The sequence below is a fragment of the Phycodurus eques genome, chromosome 2 (assembly GCF_024500275.1).
Source record: "Phycodurus eques isolate BA_2022a chromosome 2, UOR_Pequ_1.1, whole genome shotgun sequence".
In the NCBI taxonomy this organism is placed as follows: Eukaryota; Metazoa; Chordata; class Actinopteri; order Syngnathiformes; family Syngnathidae; genus Phycodurus; species Phycodurus eques.
In genome coordinates, this window is record NC_084526.1 from 40,782,118 (window position 1) to 40,806,044 (window position 23,927).

The 23,927-nt window shown below is 39.8% G+C and overlaps 3 protein-coding genes across 3 annotated transcripts in view; all 3 read left to right on the plus strand.

Annotated features, from left to right (window-relative positions):
* The first annotated feature begins 211 nt into the window (after positions 1 to 211).
* On the plus strand, positions 212 to 14,916 carry vat1l (vesicle amine transport 1-like). The gene is made up of 9 exons (XM_061670685.1): positions 212 to 668; positions 3,055 to 3,184; positions 3,949 to 4,164; positions 5,636 to 5,778; positions 6,892 to 6,995; positions 9,464 to 9,519; positions 9,652 to 9,846; positions 13,816 to 13,899; positions 14,818 to 14,916. The coding sequence occupies exons 1-9, from the start codon at positions 451 to 453 to the stop codon at positions 14,914 to 14,916; spliced, it is 1,245 nt and encodes a 414-aa protein (XP_061526669.1). The 5' UTR covers positions 212 to 450.
* Positions 14,917 to 14,942: 26 nt separating this feature from the next.
* clec3a (C-type lectin domain family 3, member A) lies at positions 14,943 to 19,943 on the plus strand. The gene is made up of 4 exons (XM_061670687.1): positions 14,943 to 15,013; positions 17,274 to 17,412; positions 17,499 to 17,579; positions 18,069 to 19,943. The coding sequence occupies exons 1-4, from the start codon at positions 14,999 to 15,001 to the stop codon at positions 18,464 to 18,466; spliced, it is 633 nt and encodes a 210-aa protein (XP_061526671.1). The 5' UTR covers positions 14,943 to 14,998; the 3' UTR covers positions 18,467 to 19,943.
* Positions 19,944 to 21,026: 1,083 nt separating this feature from the next.
* Positions 21,027 to 23,927, plus strand: part of usp47 (ubiquitin specific peptidase 47) — a 32,743-nt gene continuing 29,842 nt past the window's right edge. The window contains exon 1 of the mRNA XM_061670690.1: positions 21,027 to 21,300. Coding sequence (XP_061526674.1) covers positions 21,256 to 21,300 — 45 coding nt within the window. The 5' untranslated portion in view covers positions 21,027 to 21,255. The remainder of the gene's footprint in view (positions 21,301 to 23,927) is intronic.

Below are 23,927 nucleotides of genomic sequence, written 5' to 3' on the forward strand. Positions count from 1 at the left end.
GAGGTAATTCTGAATTACGTCTATGCCGGCTCCTCACACAATCAATGCACAGTTGACGCATGTGGGCAGGATGTTTGATTTCCAAGCGTCCCTGAAGGCGTCACACTTGTTGAATGACTGGCCGCAACCGTGATTTATAAGTTCCATTAAAACTGTAGATGGCGCTTTTGTTTTTTTTATTTATTGATGTATTTATTTTTCTTCCAACAGATGGCGCACTCACACTCAAGCGAACATGCGCCACCAATTGTTCATTCCGATTGACTGATTAACGGAGAGGTAGCATGACGATAATAGTAATAACGTGATGATCGATCGGCGTTTTCGGACACGCATGAGCGAGCGGATGTGGCATCAGACGACGGGCTGAGTGAGGTCGGGCTGCCGTGGACAGCGACGCTATTGCAGGCTGCGGCGCACGTCGGGCGCACAACACAGCCGGGCTCCGACATGGCTCAAGAACTGGGCGCACACATGACGGAGGAAACCGAGTGCATGATCGACAGAGACGCGGGGAGGAAACCGGGAAGCGGGCAATGTTCCGGGAACGTGAAAGAGATGCGGGCGGTGATGTTGTCAGGCTTCGGAGGGCTCAACAAACTCCGAGTGACCAAGAAGCTGATGCCCGAGCCTCAGCGTGGTGAAGTGAAGATCCGCGTCAAAGCATGGTAAATACTGCATGGCCACTTTACTACTGCGTTATTTTCATGATATTGCATTTTGGAAAATTACTGTTGCACACCTCGCATACATTGAGTACGGTACTGTAATAATATCGCAGTGGAAGCCACAGATTCCCAGCCCCCCCAGCCCCCCCAACCCCTTTTCAGTGTTTTCCACTGACATTTTTCAGTCATTCACTGTTTTAGCTGAACTGCTGGATTTGACTTTTTACACCAAATGGTGGCAAAGTTTAAAAAAAAAAATACAATTGTAATATTTAGTATTCGGAGAGACGTACTGACTGATGAATGTGGCCTTGCATTCACTCATTGTTTCTAACAGTTGCCTCAACGTGATCATGTTAAACATATACTGTACATAGCCTACTGTACAGTAGTGACTAATGTAGTATGTCTCTACGCTCACCTGCCACATGATTAGGTAGTGTATCACAGTTTCTCCAAAGACAATGCCCACTTGATGCTGCAGCAATAGGGTTTGGTATTGGGTAAAGTGGCAGTGGTGTAGAACTGCATCATACCGAGGCTGTGTTTGAGATGATTTTAATCTCCAGCAAATGAGATAAGCAAAAAAAAAAAATAACGCTGGAGATGCCGATACTGTACCTCGGTACTCGTACGACAACAACAACAAAAAGTGCTCTGATACTCACCAGGCATGGGTTGATATCAAATTCTGACGAACTGATAACTGGAAGCCATGTCTTTATTATTTATTTTTATTATGTACAACCCCAATTCCAATGAAGTTGGGACATTGTGTTAAACCTAAATAAAAAACAGAATGCAATGATTTGCAAATCATGTTCAACCTATATTTAATTGAATACACGACAAAGACATTTCATGTTCGAACTGATACACTTGATTGGTTTTAGCAAATAATCATTAACTTGGCATTTTATGGCTGCAAAAAAAGTTGGGACCGGTGGCAGAAAAGAGGGAGGAAGTTGAGGAATGCTCATCAAACACCAGTTTGGAACATCCCGCAGGTGAACAGGCTCATTGGGAACAGGTGGGTGACATGATTGGGTAGAAAAGGAGCTTCCCTGAAGTGCTCAGTCATTCACAAGTCAAGATGGGGCGAGGTTCACCTTTTTGTGGACAAGTGCGTGAGAAAATAGTCGAAACATTTAAGGACAATGTTCCTCAAGGTACAATTGCAAGGAATTGAGCGATTTCATCATCTACGGTCCATAATATCATCAAAAGGTTCAGAGAATCTGGAGAAATCACTGCATGTAAGCGGCAAGGCCCAAAACCAACATTGAATGCATCAAAAACCGACATCAATGTGGAAATGATATCACCACATGGGCTCAGGAACACTTCAGAAAACCAATGTCAGTAAATACAGTTCGGCGCTACACCTGTAAGTGCAACTTGAAACTCTACTATGCGAAGCAAAAGCCATTTATCGACAACACCCAGAAACACCGCCACTTTATCTGGGCCCGAGCTCATCTAAGATGGACTGATGCAAAGTGGAAAAGTGTTCCGTGGTCCGGCGAGTCCACATTTCAAATTGTTTTTGTTCGTGTCCTCTGGGCCAAAGAGGAAAAGAACCATCCGGACTGTTATGGACACAAAGTTCAAAGGCCAGCATCTGTGATGGTATGGGGTTGTGTTCGTGCCAATGGCATGGCTAACTTACACATCTGTGAAGGCACCATTAATGCTGAAAGGTACATACAGGTTTTGGAGAAACACATGCTGCCATCCAAGCGACGTCTTTTTCATGGACGTCCCTGGTTATTGAGTAAGTTAACATGGTGTTCATATTCTTCCCTGTATAGCCATCAGATCTTTGTCGTCTCTTATCTACCGTATGTGCTCCTTTTACATAGTGCCCCCTAGTGTTCAAACTGAGACACCACATAACTGTGTTGCCTTGTGTCACAGGCAACATTTACAACATTTTTTGTAGTGCTCGTCCTCATTCGGGTTGCGGGTGAACTGGCGCCTCTCCCAGCTGACTTTGAGCGAGAGGTTCCTCTCGGTCTGGTTGCCAGCTAGTTGCAGGGCACATTCTGGATAAGCTAATAACCATCTATGGACAATTTATAGTCTTCAAATAACCTAATATGCATGTTTTTGGAATGTGGGGTGGACCCGGACCAAACCTTGGACATGGACACGCCAGACAGAAAAGCCAGAGCCAAGATTTGAACACACAACCTCAGAACTATGAGGCAGATGTGCTAACCACTGGGGCACTGAGCTACCAGCCATAATAATTGATGAGTCAATGATTTGGTCTTTAATAATTCTGGCAGGTTTATGGAATTGATTGAAGAAGAAGAATATGACTCCACCATAGCGCAGCACGTTATTTATCACACGCAATGATCCTATGTATTGGATTTTTCAGTGGTTTAAACTTCCTGGATTTGATGGTACGTCAAGGGACTATTGATAGTCCTCCTAAACCTCCTCTTGTTCCTGGCTTCGAATGCTGTGGGATCGTGGAGTCCGTGGGTGAAAACACAGAAAGGTTTGAGGTAGGTCAAATTAAAGCATGCTACAGTCTGTTAATGTACAAATATGGCCTGAGAAATACTGTTAAGTGGATGCAAATTATTACTATACACGCAGTACGCGTGCAGTGTCTGTCTGCAGTGGTGGAAAGTAGCAAAGTCCAAATACTGTACGGTACGATTTTTCTGGCCTCTGTACTTTTAACTTTTTACTTTCACTACCTACATTTAAAAGCAGATATCTGTACTCTGTATGCCTTTTTTTTTTTTTTTTTTGTCAAAATCGGCTTGTTACTTTGTTCAAGCTCCATGGATGAAAACACAACATGAAAAAAAAAAAAAAAAACGGGATTCAGATCTTGGGGTTATTAGGTGGGTGGAAAAATGTATGTTACTTCAAGTAGCATCTTTATGATGCCTACACATAAGTACCTCCTCTCCTTGCTTTTTTATCTTTTTCTGCATAACGTACACGCACTCATGGCTGACAATGAGGCACTCCACGGCAGAAAGATGTACTTTCGGGTTGTAGGCCTGGCTCGCTCTAACTGCACGTCGCAGTTGCGACAGATAACCGCTGATGCGAAAGAAGGCGCTCAAGTTCTTGTATAGGGAAGGGAAGGGCGGGGGGGCAAAACTTAAACAGTTTAACGCTATGTTTCCACATTTGAGTTAGTTGCCTTTGCACGTTTTCCGCAATTATCTTCAAACGCATATAATGTATTCCGAAACAAATCTGTGATGAGTACTTTTGCCACCTCTGTTTGTCTGTGGCATGTTTCTTTCAGATAGGAGACCGAGTTATGGCTTTTGCCAACTACAACGCCTGGGCAGAAGTCGTCTGCACCCCAGAGGAGTTTGTGTACAAACTGCCAGATGAAATGAGTTTTGCAGAGGCCGCAGCGTTCGCGCTGAACTTCGTCGCTGCCTACATGATGCTCTTTGAGGTGGCCAACCTCAGAGAGGGAATGTCGGTGCTGGTGCACTCAGCTGGTGGTGCTGTTGTAAGTCAACCTGGATAACTGCCAGTTCATACAGACCACAAAACTTCCTCCAGTTCTTATTATAGCTTGATGCGTCAGTTCGTGACATGGCTCAGTTTATTTCGACAAAAGGTGGGAAAACTATGGCGCTGATCATTCTTTTGTCCGGCCAACCGAGCATTTACATGACCAAGAGTCCTGTGATATTTGTTAAATTAATATAACGTTGTTGTTTTTTCTTCATAAAATTGGTTCATTAAAATGTATTGATTAATTATCATTCATTTTGTAGTAATTGATCTCATTTAATGATTTATTAATTTATTTTGAAAAATTTTACCTATGCACTTAACACTTGTTCTTTTATCAGCTAATTGGTCAAAATAATATAGTGGAAAATGAGCATGATTTTTTTTAAAGCATTAACAACAACATTTTTGTATCTGCAGTTAACTTTGATTTAATTAAACAATTGGTTAATAAACTACGTTTAAATTGATTTGCATGAATTATTAAATTAAACTTTTGTTGCATCAATTTAACAATATTTTTCTGAAATTGGTTAGTTAAAATACTTTTCCCATTTATCTAATTAAATAACGTGTTAACACAGTTCTTATACATAATACAATAAAGTACGAGTAAAACAAACTATTTTATATATATACATTAAAAAGATTTAAAATATTTAATTATTTACAATTGCATTCATTATAAATAAAATGTAAAGATGAGCTTGAATTATTTTGTTTTCGAAATAAACCTTTTTTAAAAAAATATTTTACATACACATTTTTAACTTTTTTCCTTTATTTTATTTTATTTTATTTTTTTTATTTTTTTACCTACACGAATAATCTGGCCCATATGTCTAGACTCACTGAGTGCTAGTAGCACTAATGTATCAATTAGTGCACAGTTTTGTCTCACTGTATCTAATAAATGCTCGAAGGCCATTATGCCGTTTGAACATTTATTCGATATGCTAGTAGTGCTACGCTATTTAAAAGAATAATAATAATAATTTATACCAAATGCCATCGCGCTTCTGAATTCAACAACGTGAACAATCCACACGAATGACCTGAACTGCTCCAAGCTTGTGTTTTACCGATTTAAAGTCAATATCATTTTACTATTCTCAATATATCTTCCGTTTTAAATGTGTTTAACATAGGTTTTATGTATGTCAGTATATGTATTTTCTTGTGCTGTTTGTCGTCAATGTTGGTAAGCCAAAGACAATTTCCCATCTCAGTGGACATTAAAGAATTATTCTATTCCATTCTATTGTAAACATCTGTTCGTTAATCACTAAGCCAGTCACGGCAGTGTTCCAAAGGGATGCCACAAATTACAAGCATTTGCGACATACACCAGTCTTTATAATGAGGATAAATGTGGTTTTATATGCAATTATGCGTTCTGCTCAATTGTGCATTAGCACTCTGGCAGCTGCTGATAAACAGTTGCACGTCATTGTTCTCTTCAGGGTCAAGCTGTGGCTCAACTGTGCTCCACCCTACCTAACGTGACCGTCTTCGGGGTCGCTTCCAGTTCGAAACACTCCGCCATCAGAGATTCTGTGACTCATCTCTTTGACAGGAACACTGATTACATACAAGAAGTCAAAAAGTAAGCTTGAATTACAACAGGTTACCATGAGGCGTTATCATGCAATGGCAGCCTGTTGCAATAGCATACACTTTACCGAGCCAGGTTCACCTGTCTAGCGGATTGTCGTCATGGTCCCCATAGCAACAGAGGACTTAACCCAGTGGAACAATGGAGGTCCGCAATTGAGCCAATCAGGTGCTGATTTATGATAGCCTGGAGATGGAAATTTTAACATCAAATGAGGTACTTTACTTCAAAGCTTGTTCCACGTCTTACAACTTTAAAAATAAATGCAATACAATACAAAATAACACATTTCCTCTCAATACAATTGTCCAGCATACTGTATGGCCACCATGAATATATAGATGTATTATTAGTATATAGTTTTAAGCAGCAATAAACTGTTGGTTTGCGCTTGCCGCCTGCATATCAAGAGTGGTCGTGGATTAATTTGCCTTTCATCCCGCTGCACCACACATTCCACCCAGGATCAAGACCAAAGTACAATTAAACAAGTGTGTTTTACAAAAAGGAATCACAAGACCACCAAGTAGTTTAGGTGTCCAGGCCTCCGAGCCTCAAAGCAGAAAGTAAAGAATTTAGGCCCCCCATGAGAATGGCATGCCTTTTTTTTTTTTTTTTCTAGCCCTGATTGCAATCATTCTAATTTAGGGCTAATGATCACTTGAGGTGTAGTTGGCATGGTGTATTTGTCATTCAACATACAATGTATATATACAATTTTGTCACACAAGAACTCGATCCAGTGATTCTCAAAAGTGTGGTATGAGTACCACTAATCGACTCCAACTAAAGCAAAGCAAAGCAAATGTATTTATGGAGCACATTTCCTACACAATGTAATTCAATGTGCTTTCCATGATTGAAAGCATTTTAAAAAGCAAAGACAAACAAATAAAAGACCGCTTAAGATTATTCATCTTAAGATCCTCGTACCTATTTAACTTTGTAACTTCAATACATTGTTAGTTTTTCAACATGAATTTTGGCACAATTTTCATTTGTTTATTCCAAACATTCCGGAATAAATGTTAGATGTTGGCATTTGCATATAATTTTATTATTTCCTTTCGCCCTAATGAAACTTTGCATTGATTGTGTTTTTAGGATATCTCCAGAGGGAATAGACATTGTGTTGGATTGTCTATGTGGGGAAAACACAGGGAAAGGCCTCAGTCTCCTGAAGCCATTGGGAACGTACATCCTCTACGGTAAGAACTACACCAATCACTTAGATTGAATGTCGGAAAATAAATAAACAACTACCGTACTTATGTAATGATCCAATTAATAATGTATTGCACGTCAAAGTTCAATAAAAGTTCTTGTTAAATATATATATAAATAAAGCAATTAAAGATTAAGGGTAAATGTATTGTACTTAAAAGTTAAATACAACTGAACTGTACTTCAAAAATCTATTCTGGATTTTTAAAAAAACTTTCAATTCATTCTATTACATTTGATTTTATTTCCTGATTTAAATGTAGTACATTTTGCTTTTACAGTCGTGCCTTGAGATACAATTTTAATTCGTTCCATGACTGTGCTCGTAATGAATGGCATGCCTTTTATTTTTTTTTCTGCCAAACATTTGTATCTCAAATCATCTGTCCCCACTGAAATGAATGGAAATGCCATTAATTCATTCCAGCCCCCCCCCTCCCCCCCTCAAAAAAAAAAAATCTAATGTGTTTTTTAACAAGACAAATAGCACTCTTTAATATTATGTTACAAAAACATACAGTAAATACAGAATTAAATAGAATGCCAATGTCCTTCCTATGGTGTGCGTGCCATGGACACCTGGGGACAATATAATACAGACATATTATTAAAATATGAGTCATTCTTCGCAGAGGATAACGAATGAATGCCAGTGAATATTGTTATATTTTCTGTCTACCTGTGTTGCTCCGCTGTTTGCATTCAATCTGTCGCTCAAAAGGTTATAACATGGTGACAGATACTGTTTGTTAGCCCATCTATGGCGTTTTCCATTATGTGTTTGTACGAAGCTAGCGGACATTAAAGCAAAGTGATGTGGTTGTTTTACATACACAATATGTATTTCTCTTTGTTTTGTGTTCAGTTTGACAAGTAAACTTCAACTGGGAGTGGCAATAAACAATTTGAAGCCTCTTTTCTTTTTTTAAGAATTCTTTACTGTCTCAAGTTTTTTGCTCGCAAGTCAAAGCAAAAAACAGGCCAAACTACAGCTCGTATCTCTAAAGCTCATAAGTCGTCTTGTATCTCAAGGCACCACTGTATCTCATTTAATGATTCTTTCACGCTACAGTAAAGGGAGCCCGCATATTAGAGCGTCAAACGAATGAGTGGTAATTCAGATTCGCTTGAAAAAACGAATCCCGAATCATAATTTTCGCATTTTATTAGAAACAAAGCAAAATGCATATTTTATTCTGACACGAGCTGCAACGCTGAGAACGTCCTTTGTTTACATCCACTGCCATTTTGACTTACTGCATATGCGCAGTTGCAGCTGTACTAGCCAATCGCATCCATCACGGCGCCGCGCTCTACCGTGACACGAGAATGTCTGGGGAATGAGGTGTCTGATGGCGGTGAGGATCTGCACAGATGTTCATGTCAGACTGCGAGCATGGCAGATGAACTGGATAAAGTTATGCAAGGTTCATTCAACACATCGTGACAGATGATTGACGAGAGCTAGCCTCTAGCTAGCTACTGATAACTAGCAGCTAAGCTAACTAGCTGGCTTACTAGAAGCAGATGTTGTCAGCCAGTCTGGATCTACACATTTTACAGCACAGAGACTGGCGCAAAACAGACCACGGCAATGATGCGGCAAGGGATCCTGGTTAAAGTAAGCCATTTGAAACTCAAAAGCGTTTTGGAAACCGCTTTTTCCTGAGGCACTAAAGCGCACCTGTCAGAATGCGTTATGTGCCTTTTCTGGTGATGTGACAAAATCTGCGACCCCAAAAAAATACGTGCGACCAGGCCTTAACGTGGAGGTATATAGAGAATTTTCAAATAATGAAATGGGATTTTTTACTCGTTGGACAATGTTGTGTTTCTTTCAGAATACTACAAGGAGTAATGTTTCGATTGTGATTGGCTAGTGATTCGTTACCGTCAATGCGAATAGCGAATGGGGATTTAGGCGGCGAGTGCAAGCTCTACCACATACCACTTGTGGTACTCATACCACACTTTGAGAATCCCAGCTTTAGCAAATTTTAAAACGTTTGCATTCCCTTATCCTGATAAAGTGTAAACAACTGAAGTTGACGCTGACGGTGAAAGGCGTCATTGCCAATTAAACTTGTTGTTTGGAATGAGAAACTCGATCGAGTGTCACCTGGCTAAGATTGAATAAGTAATGCTCCATACATAAAACATAGCCTGGAAATGAAATACAGTATATTCTCAGTCACAGCTGAGCTTCTTATCCAGCCTCTGTTAATCACTTTGATTCTCATCAAACCTCATGATTTAAGCAACACAATTACCAGCCAATTACCATTTATTGCCAGTTACATGTGCAAAGGCATGCTTGCACAAATCCCGAGGTCTAAAGGTGCCAATTGGTCCTCCCCCTCCTCAGCCTTCATGCTTTGCTTGTTATTGTCCAGTCACCTCTGCCCAGCCATGAGCACAGGACACAAAAATCCTTTTATTTTTGTTTTTTCAGGCGCATCGAACATGGTTACTGGGGAGACAAAGAGTTTGTTCAGCTTTGCAAAATCTGTGAGTCAGCGATTCAATCTGTCATTGTCATGTGAAGCAAACGGTTGCCCCAATTCACATTTTACAACAAATGAAACACAAAACCTTCCACTGAATTGTGTCTCTCTGACACATGCTGTTGTTTCTTCCAAGTGGTGGCAGGTGGAGAAGGTGAACCCTATTAAACTGTATGAGGAGAACAAAGTCATGGCAGGATTTTCGTTGCCCAACCTCCTCTTCAAGCAGGGAAGATCTGCTTTGGTGGAATCGGTGATGGACAAACTCTTGTGCCTCTACAATCAAGAGAAGATCAAGCCGGTGGTGGATTCTCTGTGGGCTCTGGAGGAGGTAAGAGTCATAATCAAATTGAAGCGGTCTGTTGTAAAACATCAATCCTCAATGCCGCTAATCATGTTCAGGGTTTCTGCAAGCGGCAGGAGCATATTCGGGCGAAACGCAGACGACGTCCTGGAGTGATCACCAGTCAATCAATTGTGAATAGGGCATTGAGTGCACAGATGTCAGCTATAATAAGCCAAGAGAGCGAAGAGATTTCCTAAAAGTAATGCACAGTTGATATCAAAAGTCTAAATAATTTCAATACTTTTCCCATCTTTTATGTGACCTTTAACCTGCCCAACTCAATTAAAAATAATAATAATAATTTTAAAGATGAGAAGTAAAAATAAACAACTGAAATAATGTAGTTGCATACTGGTATGTGTGCACACCCTTGCATACTGTAACTTGGACGTGGCTGTGTTCAGAATTAACCAGTGGGATTCAAACTCATGCCGTCTAGCTCTTGGGCCCAAGAATAATAGCAGTCAATGTTAGCATAAAACCGTCAGGATTCTTCTCGAAAGCAAGAAAAATATCAGGAGAACCTACGAGAACAGCTAAACTTTATTTGGGGTTTATGAGAGGCACTTTAAATGGTGGCGGCTGTCAGGTTCAAGACACCTAGAACATTTGTAAAAACAAGACAGACACAGAGGCAGTTCAGTTTTCAGACTTGCAAGGAGGACGGACGTTACAATCTGTACTTAGTTACAATCTCCAACCCGTTCTAAGTTCACTCTGCCGAACCCTCTCTTTTTATTTCCTTGTTACATACGAGTTGCAACGTCTAAAAGGTGGGGGCGAACATGCTTGTTGCAACTCATGTGATCAGAAAACCGGAAACTCCTCGGCTCAAGTTTGTCCATGCACCTGCAAGCACATGACTCATCCTGTGGGAAAAAGCTTTGCACGCAGTTATCAAAACAGCCCTCTAACTAGAAGTAAGCAGTAAGCACAACACATGATAACTTATTTACATTTTTCTATCAGCGGCTGTGTGCTGACACCCATTTAACTTGACTTTGAATGTGATTTGTTCATTCTGAACACAGCCACATCTCGGTTACTAGAGGGTGTGCACACTTGTGCAACCACATTATCTAAGTTTATTTGTAATTCCTCTCTCAAAATGATTAAAAAAATAATAATCCAATGACGTTGTACAGGTTATAAATCACAATGATGCTGCGAAAGCTCTTAAAATGATTGATCTTGGTCTCATTTTTATATTACAAAAACCTGACATTTGAACAGGGGTGTGTAGACTTCTTATATCCACTGCCTGCACACACCGTGGACAACAAATAGTCTGATGTCACTCGTGATCTGTGTGGGGTGCTGTCAGCTGTGGACGTTCTCCCACAGATGGTGGGTAGGTTGTGCATCTTCCCGCTGCACAATTCCTTCACTCCCACACAAAAACCGACGAAGCACACATCAATCACTTCAACACGAGTCGTGAGTCGCTAGAGTGAAAACACCTTAGTGCATCGTTTAACTCACAACTCCAATTACGTACAACTCGCACGATATCTCGGAACTACGATAAACTTGCATGGCTGTTATTAAATATGAGTCACTTTGATTGAATCGATCACTTCTCAAACGTTTACATCTGCGGCAATCGTTAATTTTATTATAAGCCGAATGCCATTAAACAACAGACGGCGGACCGCATATGGCACATGGGCCATAGTTTGGACACCCCTGATCTTTGTTGGCAACTATTCCCTTTGCAGTCTTATATCTGAGGTGTTCTGAAACTCAGGATGAGTCATCACAAATGTCAACGCAATTAAATTTGAAAATGTGAAGTGGCGATCTATTTCTGGTTTAATGCAGACATATTCTTAGCTGAACGTGTGAGGGATTTGTGGGGAAAGTATCACCTATACGTAGTTGTGGCTGTGAGGGTGCTCTGGTACCGTCATTGAAAATACCATCCGACCATCTCATTTCCATACCACCTATCCCAGGTGATTTTGGGTGATAGGGTGTGTACACCCCGGACTGATTACCTGTCAATCACATTGACAGGTAATTGCGATTGGGGGCATGACATTGACCAGGAATTGCATCAGGCCTCAGCAAGCTGCTTAAAAGTCAGCTGCTGTATGTGAAACGCTGCACTACTAAATGCCATGAATTGAAAACACTCAACCATAAAGATCCAGATGATCTCAAACACATATTACCACTTTTTTTCACTGATACAGCTGTTTGAGCTGAGATTGAAGTTTTTCAGTATTGAGTTTTTAGACCTTGAAAAAGACCATTTGGTGGAAGAACCAAAATAGGGATAGCCTTGCCACTAATGGGCAATTTAGTCCTCAATCAACTTTCCATGCAACCCAGGTCCTATTATATGTATTGATTCAATACATTATAAAAGTCTGATGTAGTTTCAGACCATTTGTAACAGTATGAATACAATATTAAAAACATTGTGGCTCGTCTCTAGCTTTATTGAAGAAGAAATACGTGGTTTAGAAGGTCACCTTTTGATTCGCGTGACAGACAACACTGTTGGGAATGTCGTATATACAGTATCGTATAACAGTTACATAAAAAAGAAATGGAGACAAACTCATTCTCATGCAATAATGTATTTTATTTTATTTTATTTATTTTTTTTACAGTCTGTCTGACTGACTTAACAAATAGCCCAATTCCAGCTATTGGAAAGCAGACATTTGCAAACAGTGTTTGATAAGGTGTCCTGTCGTAAACTGGCATTTAACTAGATTGAGCAGACGTAATGGCAATGAAAGCAACCTGATACTGCCAGCGTTTTTTGTTGTTGTTTTTTTTAATTTAAAATAAACACAAAAATAAATTTATGGACATTCATAGGGTGGGCTTGAGCCCACCCAAAAATAGGGCTGGCCTTGCCACTGATCAGTACCCAAGACGTTTTTCTGTTTGACAAATGTTGACGACCCTCCTCGAGGGAATCTGACCACCAATCAGTCCACATTGCCAATATACAGTAAGGATTGCAACAGTTGGTCTCAGACACAGTGGAGGCACTGCAGGAGTGTCTTGATTTCACTGAGTGGTTTTATGTTTTGAAAGTAGTACTACACCTTTTTATTTAAAAATACTTTCAGCTGTGGTTGTTTTCTGATGGGGCTAACTCTTGGACTCCAAGGTTGCTGCTTTTACCTTTTCCAGGATGAAAAATGTGTCATAGGGAGTTACCATGATTACCTTGATCGATTATGGGACAATCAGTGACGGACACACCTTGCTCCAGTATGTCACTATTGAGCTTGGTCTTACATGCATGTATTTTTTTTGCTGACTTCAGGTTCGTGTTTTTCGTGGTCGGAATCCGTTTTGTTGTGGTCATTAGACCTTGGCAGAATGCGGCGGCCATTCATTGAACAGGGGGAGGATCGCGTGGGATGCATTGTCAGGCCACATTCGGCCTCATTTGTTCAGATGCCTGGAAGCAGAATTTAGAGCTTGATTGTTCCTGTGTTGACGATGGTAACCTTTTCTTGCTGCTGGAATGAAAAGCTGTGCGTCATCCATCGCATGCAACCGGATGCTCCATGACGTTTTTTGACAAATCATCAGCTTTCGTCAGAAATGATGAATTCCTGTCATAGCACTGATGAATTTAGAAATAGAAACATGTTAAGATAAAATGATTTAGTGTTTGTTCACGATTAAGCGCATTAGACTAAATCATTCATTCCGCAACAAAGCATGAGAAAACGTTTTTGACCTACTTTACTGGTCTATATTAGTGGATTATTTAAGACCAGTCATCAGTGCTAAATTTCCTGTTCAGATATAAATTTACGTGTTTTGCACTCACTGTACATTCATTTGCTTTGACTTATGACCACGTTGATTTATTGAAGTTTATTGTTTACATCACAGCTGATGCCCAGCCAGTGTTCTTTGTCTTCTACATTTATTATTATGTTATTTAAATGACATTGACTTTTTTTTTTTTTTTTCCAGGTTAAAGAGGCCATGCAGAGAATTCACGACAGAGGCAATATTGGAAAACTCATTCTGGATGTCGAGAAGTCGCCTACTCCCTTGGTAACAGCAATTTCTTTAATAACAAACATTAAATTCCAAAATCTCATTGTCAAAACACATTCACGTGTTAGAGCAAGTAAGCTTGTAACTTCAAACATATTTCATATCTCAAATCATCTTTCCCTTTTGAAATGAATGGAAATGTCACTAATCCGTCCCAGCCTCCGAATAAAACACGAACAAAAATCTTTGTGTTTTTAATAAGAAAAATAGCTCTCCACAATATTGTCCTTTCATAAAAACATACAACAATAACATGATTGAATACAATATAAAGAAAGATAAATATAATGTGCATCATGATCCTTCTGATGTGTGTACCGTAGCCACCAGGAGGCACAATATATGCATATTTTCAGTACATAAGGATATAAACGAAGAAGATGGTCATAACTGCTCAGTAAGCTGCAGTAATATTAGTCGTTTTTTCACAGAGGATAAAGAATATATGCCTGTGAATATTGTTATAGTCTGTCTCCACGTGTTGCTGCACCTTTTATGTTTGATTTGGTTCAATTTGTTGCTAAAAAGGTTTTACACCAAGACATCAACGCTATTTTCTTTAGCTCATCAAAATTATGAGATTCTATTAAATACGCAACAGGTAATTCTCTTTGTTCCATGTTTAGTTTGACAGCAAACTTCAACTGGGTGTGGCAATGAAAAAGGTGGCCGATGTTATTTATTTTTGGCGGCTTGTATCTCCAAAAACCCGTAAGTCAGGTCACTCATGAATTGAGGTACCACTGTATATGCACACAATATGAATATGTAGACGCAGTGTCTTACGAAAAAAGTAAAAATGTGTGTGTGTGTGTGTGTGAACGAATGTGTCCTTGTGCTTTTGTGTTGAGTGAGTACTTCACTATTGAGTGACTCCTGCACCAGTAAATCCTTATTTCCCCCCCCCCCAATCAGATGGCCAGCGACAGTACTGAGACCAGCGAAGCGGGGGAGGAAGAAGAGGAGGCGGAGGGGGACAATGACAGCAAAGAGCGCATGCCTTTTATCCATTAGAGCTAACCGAACATGCCGTGAGGCAGTCCCTTACAGGTTTACCTCGTAAGGTCACGCTGAGCGAGTTGTGCAGTGTTTGTGCATGTTATGTACTCATGTAAGTATTCCTCTTGTTCGTTACCTGTTGTTACTTGCAGATAGAGTGTTGGCGAAAAGACATTGTGATGCACGTGCAAAGTACGAATTGCATTGCTACGTGACGTATTTTCTTTTTGGTTTTAAAACAATCTAGTGAGTCACTTTAATTCGTAATATGAGTTATTAATAGGCTTATCTAACCCGGCTGACTTGCTTTGAGCATTTAACTAATAGTCAATTTTAGATTTAGTAGAAAATCTAACAAATTTAACAAAAAAAATGTTTTTTTAAATATCCTCCCTGTACTTGATGATGGCGGACGAGGTGAAATATTAGTAAGGGCAGAAATGCATACATACAGAAAATGTTATTTTTAAGCCTCCCTACAGGTGCCAACCACGTTATATTAAGAGATCACATGTGCCTTGTGTTTGATAATTGAAATGTTTTCCCTAATGTCAGGCTACCAAGTGAACACATTTACTGTATGTATAACTGGAGTATTAAAACTCATCCAAACTACCGGTAATCATGCTGTACCCTGAGAATGACGTTTAGTGAGATCTTTGTACACATCAATTGGATTGATGAAAATCAGTTTTATCACGAAACCTTTACCAACATGAGTTTTATTTATTACCTGGTTACATATGTGGTGATGTTTATAAAACACTGGGATCCATCAGGAGAGGATTTGAAAAGACAAAGTTTATATACGTGGCACAACAAAGATGAGAAATGAAAATAGATCAGAACCTCTGGAAAAAATGTCTTAAGAGGAGAATGATGATTTCCTCTGCCATTTGAGAAAACTTTTTATTACCTGTCTGACCAAAGTTACTTTCTGGTGCCTCAAAACAAACATGGCCTGAGAGAATGCTTATTTTTAGAATAAACACAGCCCATCACAATGTGAAATGCAGGGAATACTATAAAGAGGCCCTGATGACTTATACATTTGTATCATGTCACGTTTTTAAAGATGGGTGTATAATGCAACAGCAAACTTGAATCACTTTTCACAATACCAGATGTATTAAGCGTACAGTACGTACCGACTGACTGAAAACAAGCTGTTAAACACACCATCAGCTCATTAAAATCAAAACTAACTAAGGAAATAAGGATTATGCTAGAAATTACCTTGAGATATAATTAAGAAATATGTGTAACGTAGCTCATCACTTTTTAAATTAATCTCGGTATTAAGTAGAAATATATATGATATGTGTGTTTGCAAGAGAAAAGGAAAAGGTGCATGTTTTGATCATTTTTGCATATGTTTGTGTTCACGTGTTTGTGTTTGTTTGTTTCTTATCTGTGGTCGACTATTTTTGTCCAGTTTTGCCAACTTCAATTGTGCATTTTGTTTACATGAAAATAAATGGATACGCAAAGAAACTCTTTTAATGATCCCCAGAGGGTAAATTCAGGTGTTACAGCAGCCCACGGCAGGTTGTCAAACATTATTTCAACAGTATTATGAATCAGTGAGGATGCACCATTGAGTTATGCATCCTTTGTAAATGTATACATAAAAATGTAAGTTGTGGCAGTGCATTGAAAAAAAAAACAACCCAAAAGATTCAAACAAACCATCCTCTTTTTAAGTGAAGCTTTTGACTGAAATTTTGTATTTCTACATGAGCTATTTATTTTCACAGAATTGTAGTGTGAACATGGCGCACAATTTTATATTAGTGTGCTCCTGAAAGTGCATCAATCTCATTTAAGTGTTGTCAGTGCACCCTCCAGTGGGCAAAATTAGCAACAGCAGTTGCTTTTATTGAAAAATAGCAGTGACTGTGTTCTCCATCCCCACGGGCCGGATTGGGGCCTTATCTTTGACCCCCCCCCCCCCCCCCCCGTCGTCGTCGTCGTCCACAAACTAACAAGCTTGCTTCCACCCCAGAGAGTTTTCATTTTTATGTTGACAAACAAGTTTACTGTGACTTTTTTTTTTTTTACTCGCGGAGAGCAGACATTTGCACATCGAAAATATCCCGGAGAAAAGAAGTGCCAAACAGTCAAATGTTTCCAGTTTGTCAAATGAAAGGACACACTGCTCAGTGCACCGTGTCCCAAGTCAATATTTCTCACAAATCCCAACACAAGGAAGACATTATTTGTCCCTCCACCCCAATATCTCCCTGACCTCCTCCTCATGTTTGGAAAAAGAAACATCATGTGGGCCAATACAGAGGCAGCCTCCAGAGCAACACACAGAGAGCTAGTATATACCGGGCCGTCCTCAGACTTTTTGACTCCTTTCACGGCAGCACAAGGTGCAGCACTGCGCAGCCTCCAACATGGCACGTGTGGGCTTCCACGTCTACCTGGTCCTGTACTTTTCTTTGCTCCACTCCAGCTCCGGACGCCCGCCTCGCATCAGGAAGGCCGTGTCGCCTCGGGCAACCGGTAACCGGGCGCACTCATCGGACGCAGCGTCTCCGCCGCACATCTTGACCTCTCCTAATATTTCCTTCTTCTCCGCTGCGCTGCAGATGATGATGACGTGAAGGGCCAGCTTGAGAAGTTGTGGCGGGAGGTGAATTTACTAAAAGAGATGCAGGCCTTGCAGACAGGTACCAGTCTCCCAAAATAATGTCTTTAGACGACTCTTCCTCATGAGTCGGTTCCTGCACTGCATATCACTGGTACCCTCGCCACTTGAGAAAATACCTCGACTTTAAAAGTCGACATATAGATTTTTCATTGAGTAATCGCCCCCACCCCCAAAAATACAACTCTTTCTTTCCTTTTTTATGATTAACTTACATTTTATTGTCATTCATGAGGGCTGGACTTCTATCCTTAAACTGCACATGTTGGTACAGAGTGTATGGCATAAACTCTCTACGTAATTTGAGATGACAAAATCGGCCTTTGCCAAACATTTAGCATCCGCGATTAGCATTAGTGCACGAGTGATTACCATTTTAGGTCAAACAAATTAAAAAAATAGCTACCATTCAGCTCACTCATGATGCATGAGTGAAGTATAAAGTCACATAAAGTATACACTATTCCGTCGTCCGATAGAAGCACTACAACACATTGTCTTTTGTTCTCAGTGTGCCTCCGTGGCATCAAAGTTCACAGGAAGTGCTATCTCACTGTTGAGGAACCCAAACACTATCACGAAGCAAACGAAGACTGCATCGCACAAGGAGGAACTCTTGCAACGCCGCGAGATGCGATGGAGAACAACGACCTTCGAGACTATGCCAAGAGGAGTTCCCCGGGCTCCAAGGACTTCTGGATCGGCGTGGCGGACATAGTGAAAGAAGGCCAGTACGTTGACGTCAACAGTCAGCCCGTCGGCTACCTCAACTGGGACCGCTCCAAGAAGCAACCCACAGGAAGCAAGAGAGAGAGCTGCGTGGCCCTTTCAGTGGCAGCACAGGGCAAGTGGTACGACGAGGTGTGTCGCAGTTTGAAAAAGTACATTTGTGAGTATGTTATTCCCTGAAGGCCACACGTGTTGGATGCTCTCCTATGCAGGTCAATGAAAGAAAGAGAAAGTACTCGATTTCCCCAAATAGCGTCTAGCCGTCATAATTAAGACAAGTAAACACATCCCTCAAACAGGTGCCTTCTTTTTAACGGCAGAAATAAAAATGCGTAGTCAGTACAGTGGTGCCTTGAATTATGAGTTTAATTCGATCCATTAGTCGTTTTTCGTAAAAGGATAAGTACGATTTTTTTTCCTTTGAGTATTATCTTTTCTGTCTACACGCTTTGCTGCACTGCTTCTGTTCAAATAGTCATTGCTTCATGGGTTGTCACGCTGCGACAATCGCTGCTGGTTTCGTTAGCCCGTCTATGGCGTTTTGTATTGCGCGTTAACATTCAAGTCAAGTCAAATTAGTCATTTGCCAATTGCTCCAAAACTGATTGACATTCTTGGAAATGACTGCCAGTTTCATTTTCTTGAGCAATGTAAGATAACTTTGTGTGGTTGTTTTAAAATACATAACGTGTTTAGTGTGTTTAGTTTAACAGGGAACTTCATCTGGGAGTGGCAATAAACGGCAGCAGTAAGCCGTGCGACGGATCGTACCCCGAAAAAAAGTCGGGTCACTTGTAAGTGAATATATGTTCTTAGATAGATCTTTCACACACGTAAGACTGTAAAGTTACCATTCTCAATTATGTTGCTAACCCAAACAGCAGCACCTACTGAAGCACATATAAAGCCTATTAGATGATTTAAAGGGTGGAGACTTAATTGCATGTACTAAACGAGTTCCCTGCACAGTTTTAAAGATGATCTTATGTTATATCTGAGTGCTCCGGTAGATTCTGAACTCGGATCACTCTCCAATGTGTAAGTCTCTATTTGTGTTGCGTTTTACTACATTTCCTCACAAATGTCCCTGTTCTTTAAACACCAATTTAATTTGACATGAATTGTAATATACTGGTAACATTGTTACTGGTAACATTTCCCCTCCAAAAGGTTACAAAAAAAGGCCTCCCTAATAATAATATTTGTGCAAATAGAGTGGCTACAGTTGTTGAAAATGGCAGATACTGTAATTCAAAATAATCTGATAGGACTATATTGTCTGTAAATCCGTACAACCCAAACAAGCCAAGTGTCTATTTCTTTTTATGAAATTTAAGATGCGTATCTAAAGTCGTTAGTGCTCAAAACGAAAATAATTTTTAGACTAAATGTATGTTGGTGATGTAGTAAGACATTTGTTTTTTTCTTGTGATCGTCATAGATGTAGACCCTCATGCAACCTATTTACCTTTCCATTGATCCAGTTTTTCAAGGTGTGCAAAGCTGTTTACTTCTCTATCTATGGCTGATACCGCTTAGGATGAGTGCGATGCTAATGCTCATTATCACCATTTAATTGCAGCGTCTTTAAGCAAGCAAGCGTCAAATGTAAAGCAATAAGTGTATTGCATGGAGAATAAATGTGAGTACCAATTCACCTACTGCGTTTTCACTGTTTCCTTGCCACAGTATTTACATCAGCGCAAGAAATCATCTTGCTTCTTCCAGACTGAAAAATATCATTATATTAATATACTGTTATTCCAGTTTACCCAGTTGTTCCCTGTAATTACAAACCCCAATTCCAATAAAGTTGGGATCTTGTGTAAAACATAAATTAAAATAGAATACAATGATTTGCACATCCTTTTCAACCTATATTTAATGTTCAAACTGATAAACGTTAATATTATTAACATATATTTTTATTTTGTTGGTAAAATGACTCAAAATGACTATCTCTAAATTGTCTTTTGGCATGAACCTCAGGGTTAGGTGACTGCTCCCTCTACACGCGATAAAATGATGACATAGGTGAGAAGCAGATTGCAGTTTTGGTTTGCATTTTTGGTGAGTTGCGGGTGATATTAATTTAGGTGTCATTTAATAAATACGAGGACTCCAATAGACATTGAAAAAAGATGTCGGGTTAAGGCTTACTTTTCAATAAAACCATTTTTTGTTACAAATATATAGAATTTTGCATTCTCTGTAGCAGTTAACTTTTTTCATAAATGCCGAACACTATGAGTGGTTTTTATACGTACAAGTAAAAAAAGAAAAAATAATAAGAAATAAAGTGTTATCCTCACTTTAGATGTCAAAAGGGTTTTGTCGCTCGAGGTGTTTATTTATTTTGTAATTTTTAATTATTATTATTAAAAAAATTTAAATGTGGGAGATGATCCTGCCGAGCCTTGCTATATATTCATCCATTCCGTACTGTAGTATGTATTCATTTTTTTGAAGAATGACACTTCCGGGAGGAACCACCAGGAAGAGTGCCGTTGCGCTACCCAGTGGCGAAATGTGAGAATTACATCGGAATTAAGCCTTTGACAAACGTCATTGAATTCGTGATCACATTTTTTTTAAAATTTTTTTTAAATAACACCCAAAATGTTTTAAATAAAACTGATAAAAAATAATGTTGACTCGGGAGATTCAGGCAGCACATGCCTACGTCCTGGTGGCCACGTGACGTCAGAGGCGGCTGAATGAAGTCTCGCGCAGGCAGAAACACACCGGCCATTTTTTTTCTCAGGAGCACTCCGCTGCTTCTTCGCCAAGTGGAAAAGCGCTTCGTACCACTTCGATAAGCCTACAAGTTTGGACAAGTGTCACTCGGCTCTGTCACAGGCTTCGGAAAAGTCAACACAACGGGACGCCAACCATGCTGCCGCCGATGAGTGCAAAGTTATTTCGCTGACATCCTCGTCCGGGTTGGGCTTGTCTAAAGTGTCGCACAAATGGAAATGGTGCCCAGCGAGGAGAACCAGTTCGTACCCAAAGAGGTGAGCCGATCCGAACCGAGAGCCAGCGCGAGTCGGTCGCACACTCAACCGCTCTCGGGGCGTTTAGCGATCATCGTTACGTGACGCAGAGAATGCGAAAATACACGTATGTGAATCATGTCAACGCTTTTAGGTGTTAAAAGGAGCTCAAAGGAGCTTGTTGTTTTGGAGGCTAACTTAGCTGCTAGCTCTAAACATGACTTGGACGGCCTATCGTGACATGGCTAACTAACTACGAGTCGTACCACATTGAAGACAAAGAAAGTGAGCTTTTGTCACAAAAACTGGAGTCTTCGTGTCAATTCAATGACGACACTGCGAATTCCACTGCACGTCGTTTGGAGTTGACAAGATTTCCTCCAATTCAACGTATTAGTCAACTGACAAGTAGCACCCAACAGCTTGCTGACCAGCTCGTGTCGTCTGGTAAATCCAAACGTTGGCAACGACTCTATTCTAATCTAGCATGAGATGCTTCCAATCTAAATGTAAGAATTGCAACGCTGCACTTTGTATAACTGTGCAGAATATTGCATTGTCATTTTGCGTCTTTGATTTGAAGTGACGTTTTCGGCTGCGTGTTCCCTAAGGTGTGTCGGATACACTCGGAGAGGCTCATTTGGGTCAATTGAACACCAGGACTCTTATGCGTACTCTAATGTTACCTTCTTTACACATGTTGCCTGTTCAAAGTGTTCCCCTTCGGCGATCCTGCAGGCGCAATCGAATTAGCCATCAGCTGTAGGGCAGAGTAGCCAATAATTTTGTACTCAAGTCAGACTACTGCTGCTTTTGCAAAAACATGGCTTAAGTGAAAGTAAAATGTAGTCCTCCATATAATTACTTGAGCAAAAGGAGACGAAGAAGAAGAGCCTGCAACTTCCAAGAAAAGGAAAACTGCATTCAGGAGACAATATCAACGGTCCGAGTAAGTACGGGGAAAAAAAAAAACCTCAAGTACTGAGTGACTGGTGAGTTATGCAGGATAAACATTAGTTTTAATCAGAGCATGGATGTCAAATAGACAAATAGGAATGTGCAACTTAAAATACTGCTCCTCAATACTGCTCCTCAATATCACTTCAACTGCAACGACGACAAATTAAATCTTTATAAAATAACACTAGGAGATATTCAGCCACAAACAAATGTATTACATTAATTATTTTTACAAAAGTGAAACCGCACAATAGGCAGAGATTACATAAATTCAAGGTGGAGTTCTTGTAGGCTGAAATATGGGAATTTTTAGGCAGACCGATGACAGTGCTTGCGTTGTAAAAATGATATTCTCTAAAGATGTACGCAAATAAATGAAAAAATGACCTTTTATCCCTAAAATAAGTGGGGGAAAAAAGTCTGCCAATGGAATGAATATGAGTTGGCTTGATACGATTCTTAAAATAAGATCTTGTATCTTAAAACAAGTTTCTTTGTCTTGCTGAAAATGTAGAAAAAAGTCAAAACTTTCTGAAAATACATATAGTAAGATGTTTTCACTAGAAATAAGATAAATTCACTAGCTAAGATTTTGCGTTTTTACGCTGTGGCGTAGCTGTTGTTTTCCGTAGTGTGTAAGGTCAACATAGATTTAATGTCAGGCCAGGCATATTTTGCCTGCAAGTCGCACGCTGTTGTGTCGTCTGTTGCTTCTGACGCGCATCACGTAAATTAGTCACTGCGACTTTGTGTGCGATCATCTGACTTCCCGGCTCCGTTTAATTGGTGAAATGGTGTCAAATGTTGTTAGTGGTTGCGTTGGTGGAACAGAGTCACATGACTGCCTGAGGCACAGCTCTCTCTGATGAACCAAGATAGATGCAAATAAAACGAGCGAACGGAATGTAGATCACTGTAACGGATAAGTACTGTTTTGTATGTCAAGATACGAGGCCATTTTTATACCTTTTTCTACGTGCGAGCAAAAATTTGAGAAAGGATATGCAAAAACCCATAGATGCGCTAACGAATAGCATCAGCGTTACGGCAGCAATCAATAGTTGAACATGAACGGTGCAGCAGCACATGTAGACCGACAATATACCAGTACTCAGGTATGTATCTTTATCCTATAGAGATATGCTTGTGGATGCTTGTAGCGAACGGGAGCATGCTGTGATCGGAACATCTGTGATCCACTAGACTTCAAATAACCTATTTCATCTATAACTGCTTCAAACAAGTGTATGGATGGACAACAAAGGATTGTATTATTATTGTTTTATTTTTTTTTGTGTGACAGTGGGCCTTGAAAGAAGGCCCACTGTCACCTCAGCCCCTCTATATGTTCTGCACATATTAAAGTAACCATACCACACCATCTTTTGCTAAAAGCGACCATTACTACTACAGTTTACTGTGTCACTTACTGCTGTTGTTGTTTGCATTAAGCGCTTAAATGTAATTTTCCCCATTATTTTGGTTTAACAAAAACAAAAACAGGGTTTTGTAGAAATTTGTCTGTTCCAGGATGTTGGTTGAACCACAAAACAAAATTTCTCACAGATTTTATTTTGAATATTTCAGTGTCCAAACTGTCACTTATCACAAAAAAACTAACTGTACAGACAATATTTTAAGTAACATTATTTACTTCTGCTGTTAATCAAAATAATAAATTAACCAGA

What these genes read in the sequence shown, in the direction of transcription:
- vat1l (XM_061670685.1), top strand. Translation starts at nt 451, where the DNA reads ATGGCTCAAGAACTGGGCGCACACATGACGGAGGAAACCGAGTGCATG. An exon ending in TACATACAAGAAGTCAAAAA is followed by an intron (nt 5,779 to 6,891) that starts GTAAGCTTGAAT and finishes TTGTGTTTTTAG; the next exon opens with GATATCTCCAGAGGGAATAG. An exon ending in GGGAACGTACATCCTCTACG is followed by an intron (nt 6,996 to 9,463) that starts GTAAGAACTACA and finishes TTGTTTTTTCAG; the next exon opens with GCGCATCGAACATGGTTACT.
- clec3a (XM_061670687.1), top strand. An exon ending in CGTGTCGCCTCGGGCAACCG is followed by an intron (nt 17,413 to 17,498) that starts GTAACCGGGCGC and finishes GCTGCGCTGCAG; the next exon opens with ATGATGATGACGTGAAGGGC. An exon ending in GATGCAGGCCTTGCAGACAG is followed by an intron (nt 17,580 to 18,068) that starts GTACCAGTCTCC and finishes TTTTGTTCTCAG; the next exon opens with TGTGCCTCCGTGGCATCAAA.